Source organism: Impatiens glandulifera, chromosome 5 (assembly GCF_907164915.1).
Source record: "Impatiens glandulifera chromosome 5, dImpGla2.1, whole genome shotgun sequence".
Lineage (NCBI taxonomy): Eukaryota > Viridiplantae > Streptophyta > Magnoliopsida > Ericales > Balsaminaceae > Impatiens > Impatiens glandulifera.
Genome location: NC_061866.1, coordinates 14286527 through 14300836, shown reverse-complemented (window position 1 = coordinate 14300836; position 14310 = coordinate 14286527). Strand labels below are relative to the sequence as shown.

The following is a 14310-nucleotide window of genomic DNA, read 5'->3' as shown; positions in this document are numbered from 1 at the left end:
TATACATCAAAACCTAACCCTAAACCCAAATACTTCGATATACATAGGAAACGGCATAATATACATCAAAACCAAACCTTTAACCCTAAATACACCAATATCCATGAATATAAACGGTATAATATACATCAAAACCTAACCCTAAACCTAAATACATCAATATATATAGGAAACGACATAATATACATCAAAACCAAACCCTAAATCTAAATACATCCATATCCATGAATATAAACGGTAAATATACATCAAAACCTAAGTCTAAACCTTAAGCCCTAAACTGACCTGATGATTTTGAAGAACGATGATGTTGGAAGGATCCCGATGATGTTGAGGAACGATGATGTTGAGGAACGATGATGTTGAGGAACGCTGATGTTGAGGAACGATGATCTTGATGGATGTAGGTTTGGAAGTCGGCCGCAGTCGGAGTGGGAGGGAGAATCGGGGTGGTTTTGTTTTAAATTAGGGCAGAAAAATTATATATAAGACTAAAGACGCGATTTACCATGCACGCGTTTCATCTAAAAACGCGTGAGTTCATCAACGCGATTTAGATGAAACGCGTGGATGGTAATTCACGTACATTGAAAAACGCGAATTACCAATCACGCGTTTCATCTAAATCGCGTTGATGAACTCACGCGATTTAGATTAAATCGCGTGATTGGTAATTCGCGTCAATGAACGTAAAATCTGGCGCCCGAGGGTATTTCTGATATTTCGCAGGGCAAAATGGCCCTTTTTGCCAACATTAGTAGGCGCGGGCCCTTTTTGGAATTTCCCCTGTTATGGGGGCCATTTCATCAAATTTCCCAATGTGAATAGTGAGTTGTCTTTAGGAATGCTCTTTATTTATGATTCAAAATATTAGTGAAAGATTGTTCATTGAATTTATTGATGAAGAGTTGAAAAAGTAAAAAACAAGTAAATAAAAATAGAAGTAACTATGATGGATCCAAGCTTGAGAATGTTATAACAATGAGGTTTCATTCGTTATGGGACTTAATCAAACATCCCACGACACGAGCTGATGACAACCATGCAACATCTGTCTAAATGAAGTTATCACCAACTAATGATCAAGACACAATTGCGTATAATGACCTTGTTCGGTTTGAGTTTTTAAAATATTGCAAACAAAATCAATATTTTAATCAATTATTTTTCAACAATCATATCTCTTATTTCATTAACCAAAATACTAAAATACCATTTATTTTAATTTATTTATTTATTTATATATATATCAATACCTTTAAGGCCTCGTTTGATGAAAGGTTTTTAGGATAAAATCCACTTTTTATCTAAAAACATAAACATCTTATCAACCATTAAATCAAATAATTTTATCATTTAAATACCAAAATTATATTCTAATTTTATACTCTCTCTCTCTCTAAATTATCATTTTTTTACCTACATCATATCCTCTAAAGTCAAAAGGTAAATTAGTCTTCCAATTTTAAAAACTAATTTTTTTCTACTTTTTTATCAAATAAGGTTTTTTTTTTGGATAAAATCCAAAAAATTCTTTCCTCAAACAAGCCCTTAGTCTTTTAATAAAAAATAATCATTACTTTTTTAAAATTATCATCAATCATTATTTTTTTTCTCTTTAGAATTTTTTTTAAACTTCAATCCAATTTTCAAAATGATAGTTAAAATAGTAATAAGTCCCAATTTTCAAAACATATTTATGAGATATTGGTGGATGAAATGTATTTAAATGATTGAAGTGGTACTCATATATTTTTTATTATCGAAAATCCCAAAATCAAACAAGGTGTTAGTGAGAAATGAAGAAAAAGAAAAATCAAATCTGAATGACTAGTCGACCTGGGCGCTGCTGCTCTGAAAATGACAGAATTCTTGTTTGGGAAAACGACAATGCTCTACCACTTTCACGTTTACGATAATGTCATTTGAATTTTTCATTAGAAAACAAAAAGGACGACGTCACTGACTGTCATGGCAGTCATTCATTGGCCAGTAAAATGGATGATCATGTTTCAACACCGTTGGATCAAGCTAGAGAAGAGACTACCTAGAGATAGAACCACACAAATAACATTATGAATAATTCATAAATACCCATTTTGGTTGGGTTGTTAATTGTTTTAGAATTTTTTTACTCAAATAGTTATTTATAAAATAGTAGGGATATCTATTCAATAAGTCATTTTTTTAACATGTCTATTAATTAGGGATAACAATGGGTACCATACCCGTCTGGTAGTGAAGTACTTATCCCCGAACCCGATTTTAATTTTAATACCTGACCCCGAACCCGACGGATATCTCTATTTAAATCCACATCCCTGATTTAGGGTACTCGATACCCGACAGATATCTCATTACCCGATTAAAGTGTGGAATTATATTTATTATTTTAAAATATACAAAATATTAAAAAAATATTAAAAAAATATTTTTTTAATTAACATATTTAGACTAAAGTAATTTTAAATTATTATAAATTAAATCTAATATCTTAATTAATATATTATTACAAAATATAATTGACCAAAAAATATTAATAAATATTAGATACTTAAACAACAATATATTCATACTACATAATATAAATTCATTCGTACTACAAAATATAAATAAATAAACTTAAAATAGACACAACAATATATACTTAATTAAACATAAACTTCCAAATATTCATCAGCAAGACAATTTTCTCACAAAAAAAAATACATTCTTCTTGAAGCAAGTCTTGTAAAAGTTACAGAAATTTCGTCTTTGTTGCTGCTAAAAAGGAAGAAGAAATTACAAAATAGAGATCGAAGATTAAGTTAATAAACAAGTATAATATTATAAAAGTTAAAAGAATAAGCATAACTTTATTAAATAATAAATAACATTAAACTAATAATATCGAAATTTGAAAAACTCAAATGAAAACATTACTTACTTGCATAGTTATGTTGTAGATGCTGAACAAAAATTAGAAAGAATGTTGAAAATAGAAGTTGAAGAACAAAACTAGAGAATGTTGAAGATAAAAGTTGAAAAAAATAAAAAATGAAGATTAAAAGTGACTAATTAGAGAGAAACAATTATTAGAATGATATTGATTTACTTATGGTTTTAGGTAAAGAGAAAATAAATACAATATTTATTGTATTGTGACTATGGTTAAGATAATGATGGTTAAGAGGTAGAATTTAAAAAGTTATTTAAATTTTAACAATATATATATATATATATTAATATTCGGATATCGGGTTTGAGTTTCCAACACTATCCATCTCCGACCCCGAACCCAATCGGGTAACATTTATTACTTCCCGACCCGAACCCGATTTTAAATACCCGATCCCGATCATCGGATACCTACAGATATCGGGTATACGGGTACCCATTGTCATCTCTACTATTAATTATCATCTACGGAAACATCCCATATAACTTTGTAAGTGTTATTCAATTTCAAATTGAGATAAGTGTAAATTATTATTAGGTTTAAATTATTTTTACTTTATAATTGTAAGGTGCTAGCATACTCAATTCAACCTTGTCGTTTGAAGTACATCCACTCAAATTTAAAGCGTTTTAAAATTATAAACTATTTATAAAAGACATATTTTATGTCTCAAACTAGTGTGGTTTTAACAAATTTGTATATTTTTGACTAAACCCAAGTTTCCAATTTGATTTTTTCTTAAAAATTATCATTAATATGAGAAAGAATGATAAGTTTTGTTGTCATAGGTGGGGCCTAGTATATAATTTTAGTAAGCTTTAGAAGTAAAACTCCATCAATACACTCTGCCATAACTCATACCAAACTTAGCCGTGTGCTGTTTGAAAATTTTTCTCAAATTTGTTTGATTTCATGAAACCCTCTTTCGATTTCACTTTGTATTCCTCAGGGAAAGGAATTCTCCCGTAAACTGTATTGTGATGATCAGTTTGTTACCTTCATTATCTCCCATTTCGAAATTTGTTCTTTCTCTGCAAAAGAGAATACCAGAGTAAAGTACTACTGTAATCAGCCATCTTCAGCGATTATTCTTATTAGGGTTTGGAGGTATGCATTCATGTTTTACATTATACTTAAACGATTTCTACTTCTGTTTTATACCCAGATTGCACATTTGCACATTTGGAAGTCTGGGTTTACATTACCCTTTTGTACGGTTACTCTCTTGGTTTTCAGAACAGCTCTAGTGAGATTTCTTAACCCTTACTGCGTCTTTTGAAGGTGTAATAGCAATATAGCATTGCCATTGGAATTTGGAAGGATGGTTGAATATTCAGATGATGAAACAGAGATTATGCATGCTGTTTCCAACTATGATTTTGTTGATCAGTTGAAATACTCCATTTCATTTTCGGAATTACCAGTTAGATGGAATGACATGGAGAGGCTTGATGGACAGCGTAAACTTATATTCTTGCACGGGTCTGGTGATGATGGGCTTCAAACAATTTATAAGCAGGTCCTAGAGTGGAAGTTCAATATATCTGATGGAATACCAGAGATATCAGTTCTCTCAAAGGGAAATCGTTGGATCTTGCTTCAAAAGCCTAGAAAGTCTTATGAGAGGATAATCAGGACTATCTTGATTACTGTTCACTGCTTATGCTTGATGAAGAATGATCCTGAATTATCCAGGAAAGCCCTTTGGGGGCAGTTATCTAGGGTATTCAGGTTTGTTATATGAATCAATGTGATACTTTATTATCTATATTATGTGAATAAACTCAATGTTGGGGGTGAATGTGCAGCTCCTATGATCCAAGGCCATCAGAGAATGATTTGGTAGATCACATAGCTCTAATTGGTGAAGCTGTTAGAAGAGACAAAACTTTATCCAAATCTGCGGTTTGTAGTTCTATTCTTCTCTATAATTGTAGCCACGTTAGAGAGCTTGCATGGTTCGACTATTTGTTGGGTATTTCTTAAGATTCGTAAAAAGTATCATTTGTTGCATGCAACATAGATATCTTTCTTTTCTTTTTTGTATTAGAGTGGGTATAGTATTGTAAATCTAAGCACAATTTTCTATCTCTGTTTAGTTGCACAACAATGCCTCTTTATCTATTTTACAAATCTTGGAATATTTTTGTATTAACTATCTTGTATATTTGTGTTTTGAACAGTTTCTGATTAAGTTTCTTGAGGAGAAGCCTCTAAAGAAGGTCATTTTCCATCCCCCTTACTAAAAGAATTATAGATTCTAGCACTTGCTAGCTTCTGTAAGAAGATTTTGTTCCTTTTTTGCTCTGATCAAGAAATTGGATTTGGTTGATCAGGACTTTCGGACCATGGCAAGGCCTGAATTCATTGTTGATGATCATATAGAAGAAAATGATGAAGAAGAAGGGTCTGATGACGATGATGCCTTGTTTGATACTGTCTGTTCCATTTGTGACAATGGAGGTGAACTTTTGTGGTATGTCTTTCCTTGCCTTTTAGACTATTCCATGATATATATATCTACTATAATTGTTTTATTGTTATTTCATCATGTGATTATATTGCCTTATTTATTTTTGGGCCTCATTTGAACCCATTTGGAAACACTTTTTATTGATATTTCTCAATCCAGATAAAAAAGAATGTGAAAAGTAAACTTAGTCAGAAACAAGTTCAAAAAATTATTTATGTTTCTTTACCTGGATCCAGATTTAAAACAAATTTAAAAAGTGTTTCTAAATGGGGACTGATGTTGTTGGGTCTTATCCTTGTAAGTTTAGAAGCATTCAGTAGAGCTCATTCTTCTTAATATTTGGTAATACTATTTCTAGTTCATCCTGGTGAATGTCAGTACAGAGTCTTGTTACTTCAGCTTATAGTTATGCAAATGGATCATGTAAGAAAAGGGGTTATTAGAGATCTAACTTTATTTGGTAATTTCTGTTATGGTAGGAATAGAGCTTCTTTATATGAGTAAGGCACCTATATGTTCTAAGTGGGAATCGATAGATACCACTCTTGTCACTTGCCACTTGGGCTACCTCAGTGAGTTCCTATGTGTTATAGTTATAATTATGTTACGTAACTATATATGAGTTTGGATTCTGATTTCTCATAAGCATTTCTTAAAACAAAATGTGACAAGATACATTTAAACTTAACCAATGAAATGAGTTAAAAGACCTTACTCAATTACTTAATCAGTTAGGAATCATTTCTATTATTCTAAAGTCAGCTCCTTTCTCTTAATGAAAATTTATAACTTGTTTTTTTTAGTAATTGGCCATTATACAAAAAATAAAGTGTATAAATGTCAATCATCAAAAGTTCTTTTTGGATAAGATGAAGTAACTCGAAATAGAAAAAAATTTACTTCATTTATTTTACTTATGAAAACACTATATACTAATAGGGTGAAAACTAAAAAAAATAATAAATTATGCTATTTTTTAGTAGCATGATTTGGTAATATAATATAAAATATGTCTTAAGATGATAGTACTACAGGTAAAAATGTAAGACCACAATTGTTGCCTCCAAAATTTTTCTACACTTAATAAATGTGATCTGACTTTTTTTTTTGTTTGAATGTGATCTGACTTTCTATGGGGTAAAAATATATTACATGTTATTTATTTTAATTTTTTTTTATAGTTTTTATTTATTTTTTGTTATTTTTATTTTATTTTATATATAGTTTTGATGTATTTTTTTTGTTAGTTTTTTTAGTTTACCTAGTCATTGTGCATAAAGACCTTCAAATTAACATGAAAGACTTGAACTACTTCCAAATTCTTTTAACCATCAATTAATTTAAATTATCTAATTAAACAATCTAGTATATATTATTTTTATAACTTTTGTTTGCTGAGTTATATATTATAGAACTAATTCTTTATAAAAAAAAATGATATTATTTTTGTTATGCTTATATATATATATCTGTCTATGGTTGTACTAAGTGGTATACTGGGAATAATACATGGTATCTCTACAGTAAAGTAATATTATTGTTTGGTCTTTATAATTTTATACAATAATATTTTAGGTATTTAATTATAACTTTTGAAGGTACTAAGTTGTACCTGATCCACCCAGTTACAAGCTTGCTTGTACAATAAATTCACTAACTTTTCTTCCATTTTTTACACTTTTCTTTATAATATATTTTAACTACAATTTTGATTTATTTAATTAATTAACACATTATTTAAATTATGAAAAACACATTAACTATTTTCATATATTTAAATTTATTATTATGAAATAAATATCATATTATTATTCTTTTCGGTTTATTTTACTTAAATATAATATAATTGTTTTCTAATAATATAATTTCATTATTAATTTTTTTTTAATTGTTATGGGCCTTATGAAAGCCCTCTCAATCTGATGATCGCCATAAACCTCACATGTTCCATGCACACCGAATTAACTACCATAAGTTATTCATTGAACCAGAATAAATCGACTAGAAACCAAAGCAACAATAACAAAATTCCTAACATTTTTGAAACTATTTTATTTTAAAAGTAAATTTAAACTATCGGATTATTAAGATGGTAAATATAATTACTTTGAGAGTAAATTTAAACTTACCTATAATTTTGAGGGTAGATATAATTATATTTTAGGGTTAAATTGGACATTAATCTGTAAATGATTTATGGACCAAGGGAATAAATGTAGTTATGATTTAATGTCCTATAAAATTAACTGTTTCTATTATTTACTTCACCTAGAAAAGAAAGGAAATGAAGTCTTTACAACTTTTAAAACCTCAAAAAAGAGCTCATTGCAAATAACTCCAGTCTCAGAGGAGGTCTTTTACAAATATCCCAGTAATTTTTTTTTAGCTCTGCATGAAAAGATGCATAAACTGTGTCTACTTCCAATAGAATTGGTTTAGCTTCAGACCCTACCATTTGATCATTATTAAGATTGCTTGTTTACAGCCTTACAGGCTAAAAGAGCAAATATATTTACTGTGTCTTGGCTGTTGTACTTAGACATGTAATTGGCATTGACTGTACATGTTCTGGAAGTCAATTTGCTTACTGAAACTAGACTAAAAATGATTTATTTTATAGTTGTGATGGAAGGTGCTTGAGGTCATTTCATGCTACTGAAAATGATGGCTCAGAATCTGCATGTGTGACTCTTGGATATTCTACGGATCGCATAAAAGTACGTCCCATGTAAACTTGATAACAACTAATTGTTGATGTGCTCTCCCCATTAGAGTTTCATTGTCATAGATCTCGTTCTTCTTTTGTAGGCAATGCCAATTTTTTTATGTGGAAATTGTCAACACAAACAGCATCAGTGCTTTGTTTGTGGCAAGTTAGGCTCATCTGCTAAATCAGCTGGTGCAGAGGTAACAAATATTTGTGAAGTTATAATCCTTTGTTTCCTTCCCAGTTGTTTTTGCTAAATTCATCTTTATTAAATTTCTTGAATATTTGATCTATATATTGTACTTCTCCTGTTTACTCTCAGGTATTTCCATGCATTTCAGCCACCTGTGGTTATTTCTACCACCCACGTTGTGTTGCACAGCTTCTCCATCATTTTAATGCAGATGAAGCAGAAAAGCTTGAGAAGAAGATTGCTTCTGGGAAATCATTCACCTGTCCTATTCACAAGTGTCATATCTGCAAACAGGGAGAGGACAAGAATGACTTTGATTTGCAATTTGCTGTGTGCAGACGTTGCCCCAAATCCTATCATAGAACATGCATGCCCAGGTTTCCCTCCTTTACTTCTGCATTGTGTGCTTTCAATATTGTGCAATTGCATTAGTCATCACAGTGTTTGGATTCCATCTCCATGTTCCACTAGGGAGATCACTTTTGAGAGTCAGGGAGGATTGATGCCGAGGGCATGGGACAATCTTATTCCAAAACGAATTTTGATATATTGCTTGTAAGTGGTATTACATTAACTTATATGTTTGTCAACAAGCTGCCACATAGTCGCTGAAGTGTGATTATGCTCTGTCTCTTATTTTCTTTGTTAGAGATCATGAAATTGATGAAGTACTTGGAACTCCAATGAGAAATCACTTAAAAATTCCAGGTGCATGGCAAAATAAGAAAAAATATGCATCAGAGAAACTCTGGAGGATAGATAGAATTGTTTCAAAGGATAGTACTAGTAGTTTGGCAAAAGTTCACAAGCAAACTGGGAGATCATTAGCTATTTCAAATGGAAAGAAAGTTGTTAATTCATCTAAAATTCCTCAGAAGATCACTACTTCGCCTACAGTGAATATAGCCTCTAGGAATGGCCATGGGCTTTCTTTGGGAGATCAACTGCATGCATTGTATACCAAGAGTTATAAGGGTGTTAGAATCGGGAAGGAGGAAATGCCAGATCGCAAAGGTAAAAATACCATGTCAAATGAGCTTCATACAAAGGTAAGGAGCGATGACTACGAGTTATCTCTTGATGCTGATTCTCAAAGGAGGTATATATTGAACATTTCTTTCATCATTTTCATGGATAATGAGCAAATAATTTTATGATATCTTGTCAATAGTTGTAGATAGGTTTGGGTGCATATTAATTATTTGTCTATGGTGAGATGCAGAATACTAGACTTAGTCACAGAAGCTTCTTCTATGATAACAATGAAAGACATCATAGAGAACAGCAAGCTGCCTATAACACATGCAAACTCATCAAAGAATTATATTGATAAGTATATTACACTGGGTAAAGTGGAGGGATCCATTGAGGTATACTTTTAATGTAAATACTCTAATTTTTTCAGCATTGGAATTACTCTGATGCTTGTTCATGGGGAAGGTCTTTTACTTACTCTTGGACTTGGTAACTGAGTATATACAGGCTATTCGCGAAGCTTTACATAAGATAAATGGTGGCTGGGACGTTAAAGATGCGAAAGCTGTTTGTGAGCCTCAACTTCTGCATCAGATTGAGAAATGGAAGGTCTATTTCTAAAATTATTGTTAAACTATTATCATGAGAGTATCTTCCTTCCTAATGGCCCTTTAGTTTCCTCTCCATTCATGTATTTCATTAATCTTCTCTTTAAAGTAGTTGTTGAATGTTCATCTTGACGAGTGGTTAAACTTAAGCCTACCTGTTGTTCTGCCTTTAGGTAGTCTGTGTATTTCATGGACTCCATGCAGTAAAACATTTGTTTTGTCCTCTTAACTTATTATTTTGCATTTATACTTTTCTTTGACAGTAAAATTTATTTAGAGCACGTTCTTCTGTTCATTGTAACAGCATTGACCTTGTCCTTGCCTTTTATATATCTTTTCAACAACTGTAATCTTCTCGGAAGAGTGCATTAAGCTCTGAAGCACCGTATGATTGTCATTGAGCGTATTTGGTATTGATGCCTGTGAATGTTTTAATCCAGATTAAAGAATTGGTTATTGTATAGATTTGACATGTGTGTTTTAATTCAAATTTTAAGAATCTGCCTGACTCCCACTGCCAAATAGGCTCATTATGTCATTTTCTATATATCTTCTATTGGCATTGATATCACTGATTCAATATATTTTGGTACAGACCAAGCTAAGAGTGTACCTTTCTCCATTTCTTTATGGTATGCGATATACTTCTTATGGACGTCATTTTACCAAGGCAGAGAAACTGAAAGAGGTGAGTCAACTATGCTTCTGCTAGTCAGCTGATGTAAGTTTTAACATGTAACAACATTTGAGAAATGGGATTACTTAAATTTGGTTAAGTAGGCAATTGAACCCATACATGTTTCATTTCCTTCAACAATTTGCAAATTACCCTACATTGTTCCAGTTTGCATATGTTGTCACAAAATCCTATGATTTTCATTACAAAACCAACTAGCTAGAAAAAGATAATCTTTCACATGAATAGGGTTTTTACTTGGGTGAATTATTACATTTTCGGAAAACAACTTGGGTAAAAATTGATGCGTGATTGCTGAAATGTGTTATCTCTTGCAACGCCTTTCTATTTGAAAATCTTTAGGTTTTTATATTTCAAGCTGTGTCTTCATTTTCTTTGTTGTCTGTCTCATCTAAATCTAGCTAACATGACTACTGTATTTCTCATCTGCAGATTGTTAATATTGTTCATTGCTATGTACAAGAAGGTGATATGGTAAGAGATCCTTGTAGATCTTAATTCTCAAGCATTTCAGCTATGCCTTGCCAGAATTTGGAAAACTGGAAGGTTGACTATTTTGATGCATCATGTCACGTGAAAGACAACTTGTCATTTTAGTGTCTAAAATTCAGTTTGAATTAGTGATATCATTGTGATAAATCTATTTATTTCTCTGGTTGAATGATTTATTTGAAGCACTATTGTTCACATTTTCACTGTGAATCATGTATATCTGCATTTGGGTTATCTGATTTCCTACTGGGTTTCTTCTACAGATTGTAGATTTCTGCTGTGGTGCCAATGAATTTAGCTGTTTTATGAAGAGCAAAATGGATGAAACTGGAAAAAAGTGCTTCTACAAAAATTATGATTTAATACAAGCTAAGGTGATAATCTCCCCCTCTCTCTCTACTTGTTTGATCTAGGGTTATTTAATAACTAAATGGTTATTTTCAGATAATCTTGTTTGATGTAGGTTATTGAAATCCATGAGGTTGTTTTGGGTAAAAAAATATTAATATATAAGAATATAATAGTAATTTTTTAATATTTTAGCATTTGTGTTTTGTGACACGGTGAACATTTGTGTTTTTGTATTGATTTTGTTGTTAGGCTTAAACGACTCTCGCTTATGTCATATTGCAATAAAATGGACTTAAAAGTTTCATTGTTTTTTGGCATCTGAAGAATAGTGGAGACTGGAGACTTACTGAAAGTCTTAAAAAATCAACTACTGCACATCTGTGTTTCTTTTTTCTGAAATTAACTTGGATCTACCATATGGATTGCATTTGGTTATTTGTTTTTTCATTGCTTATGGGCAGAATGATTTTAACTTTGAGAAGAGAGATTGGATGGGTGTCCGTCCAAAAGAATTGCTAGAAGGATCTAAGTTGGTAAGACATTGTTTTTCTTTTCTTCTCTTTTTTTTTGGAAAGTGACAAAATTTTCTTTTATTACCAATTTATGGGGAAAACCCAACACAGAAAAACCACAACTTGCTATTTGTGTCTTACAAGCGAAGAAGTGTCTTTACAAACAAAAAAAAAACACAAAACCTGAAAAAGTTTGTTCTTTGCTTCTTATTGGTTTTATTTTTCTTTCTATACTCACTATATATACAGATCATGGGGTTGAATCCACCTTTTGGAGTCAATGCAGCTCTGGCAAACAAGTTCATTAATAAGGCTCTTGAGTTTAGACCTAAGCTTCTTATTCTTATTGTTCCACAAGAGACAGAAAGGTAACCTTAATCGCCTTTTCATCTCATGGACCAATGTCTTTATAAGTCAGTTTAGCTCATGTTATTAGTGCTGAATCTAGATCTCAACTATTATTTTCTTTTTCCTTCCTTGCTTTAGTAATTTGTGATTTTTTTCTATGCCCAATAATGGGTCCAGGTTGGACAGAAAATGTACTCCTTATGACTTGGTTTGGGAGGATGTCAAGTTTCTTGCTGGAAAGGTAAGTTGGTTTGATTCTTACTTTCCATAATTGTTAATCTGGTTGCTAGCAAAAACAATCTGCCAAATGGAAATGAGTTTTTGCTTTAATCTACCCAGTCCTTTTATTTACCTGGATCTATGGATGTAAATGACAACCAATTGGAAGACTGGAACCACATTCCGCCACCATTGTATCTTTGGAGTCGCCAGGATTGGACAGCTACACATAGGAAGATAGCTGAACAGCATGGGCACGTAGATCAAATCCAACGCAAAACTAATGAAGGGCAGTGTATTGGAAATTCGAAGAAAAAGAAGAATATGAGATATGAAGGAAGTGTTGGGGTACAACCTGTGAATCAATTGTTAGGAAAGAGGAAGAGGGAAAATCAATATGTTGATCCATTCTCAGATGAAGAGATGAGACACATAAGAGAAATGATTGAAGGAGAAATTGTAGAATCAATGGATGTAGATGAAATGCTTAAAGATGATCAGAACCTGCATTATTCATCAAAACCATTAGGAGTGAAGAAGGATAGTTATAAAGAGGAGTCATCATGCAGCTTAATGGACAATTTGTATGGACATATGGGGGAAGGTTCAACCTTGAAAATGAATTCTGATAAGTTCTTATATGTCGGGCAACTAAACAGCAGTGGCGGCAGCAGCAGCAGCAGTTACTTGGCAGGGACTGTTCCTGAATTTGAACCTCTTCCTCCTCCTTCTCCTCCTTTTCTTCCACCTCCTCCTCCTCTTCCTTTTCCTCTTCCTCCTCCTCCTCCTCCCCCTCTTCCTTTTCCTCCTTCTTCTTCATACCTGCATGATTTCAATCATTTGAATTCTTATGATATGATGCAACAAAATGCCAACTCACGTTTCGAGATGATCATGAGATACTCGATGCCCCAGTTTCCTCCTCCGCATCCAAGTGCCTTTCCAACCAGACCTGGTCAGTATCATCCCTTTTACCATACCAGTAATAGTTTCACTCCTACTCCACCACCACCTCTTCCTTATGAAGAAATTCTAAACTCTTGCAATGTTAGCTTTGATGATCCTCCTCCTCCGGGTGTTTCTTCTGGATCTAATCCTTACTTTAACAAGTATAACACAGGCGGCTGGAGGGGTTAATGCATTATATATAAGTAAATGGCTGGCTCCTTCTTCTCATCTGCATGCATGGATGCCCGCCCATGAACTGGTTAGTCTCACCCCACCCCACTTCACCTAGCTAGCTAATCTAATTCATTAGTTTATTATTATTACTATCAGATTCAAAACCAGATAATTGTAAAGCTAACTTGTATGTGATAGAGAGAAGCTGTTTCTCTCAAATCATTTAACAACATTATTAGCTAGTACTGCTTTTATTCTATTCTATTACTCTAGCTAGCTAATTGTAAGATCCTTCAACTATATATCAGGAGCTTATAAATAATCTCTAATCATGACATAATTAATTAGTATCCTCTAATAATACAGATATTATTTCATAACAACCTTCTTGATAAAGAATTTTATTGTTATTCAAGTCAAGAAAATAAAATTAATTTTGTATATTTTTTTCAAAATAAAAAAATACAACTTTTTTAGAAACAAATATGTTTCCTATAACTAATTCATATATATTATATTTCTTTTGATTCGTGAGACTCAACAACATATTTCTTTAATGAGTATTTTTTTATCATTTAGATGAATAAGATTAGTAAATAGTCTTTTTCTGCTTTTTTTTTTTGCATGCTTGAACATAGTACTATAAAACACCCACACAAAAATTCTGAAAATCTA

The 14310-nt window shown here is 31.9% G+C and overlaps 1 protein-coding gene across 1 annotated transcript; it reads left to right on the top strand.

Moving 5' to 3' along the window:
• The first annotated feature begins 3814 nt into the window (after positions 1–3814).
• LOC124939048 (protein ENHANCED DOWNY MILDEW 2-like) lies at positions 3815–13650 on the top strand. Its single transcript, XM_047479563.1, has 19 exons — positions 3815–4045; positions 4220–4669; positions 4747–4843; positions 5122–5160; positions 5254–5414; positions 8032–8128; positions 8220–8318; positions 8441–8688; positions 8783–8866; positions 8961–9410; positions 9534–9681; positions 9794–9895; positions 10490–10582; positions 11024–11065; positions 11347–11457; positions 11896–11967; positions 12196–12314; positions 12472–12535; positions 12634–13650. Exons 2-19 carry the CDS (start codon positions 4260–4262, stop codon positions 13648–13650), a joined length of 3453 nt encoding a protein of 1150 aa, XP_047335519.1. The 5' UTR covers positions 3815–4045; positions 4220–4259.
• Positions 13651–14310: the final 660 nt, after the last annotated feature.

What these genes read in the sequence shown, in the direction of transcription:
- LOC124939048 (XM_047479563.1), top strand. Translation starts at nt 4,260, where the DNA reads ATGGTTGAATATTCAGATGATGAAACAGAGATTATGCATGCTGTTTCC. An exon ending in ATGATTTAATACAAGCTAAG is followed by an intron (nt 11,458 to 11,895) that starts GTGATAATCTCC and finishes GCTTATGGGCAG; the next exon opens with AATGATTTTAACTTTGAGAA. An exon ending in GTTCCACAAGAGACAGAAAG is followed by an intron (nt 12,315 to 12,471) that starts GTAACCTTAATC and finishes TAATGGGTCCAG; the next exon opens with GTTGGACAGAAAATGTACTC.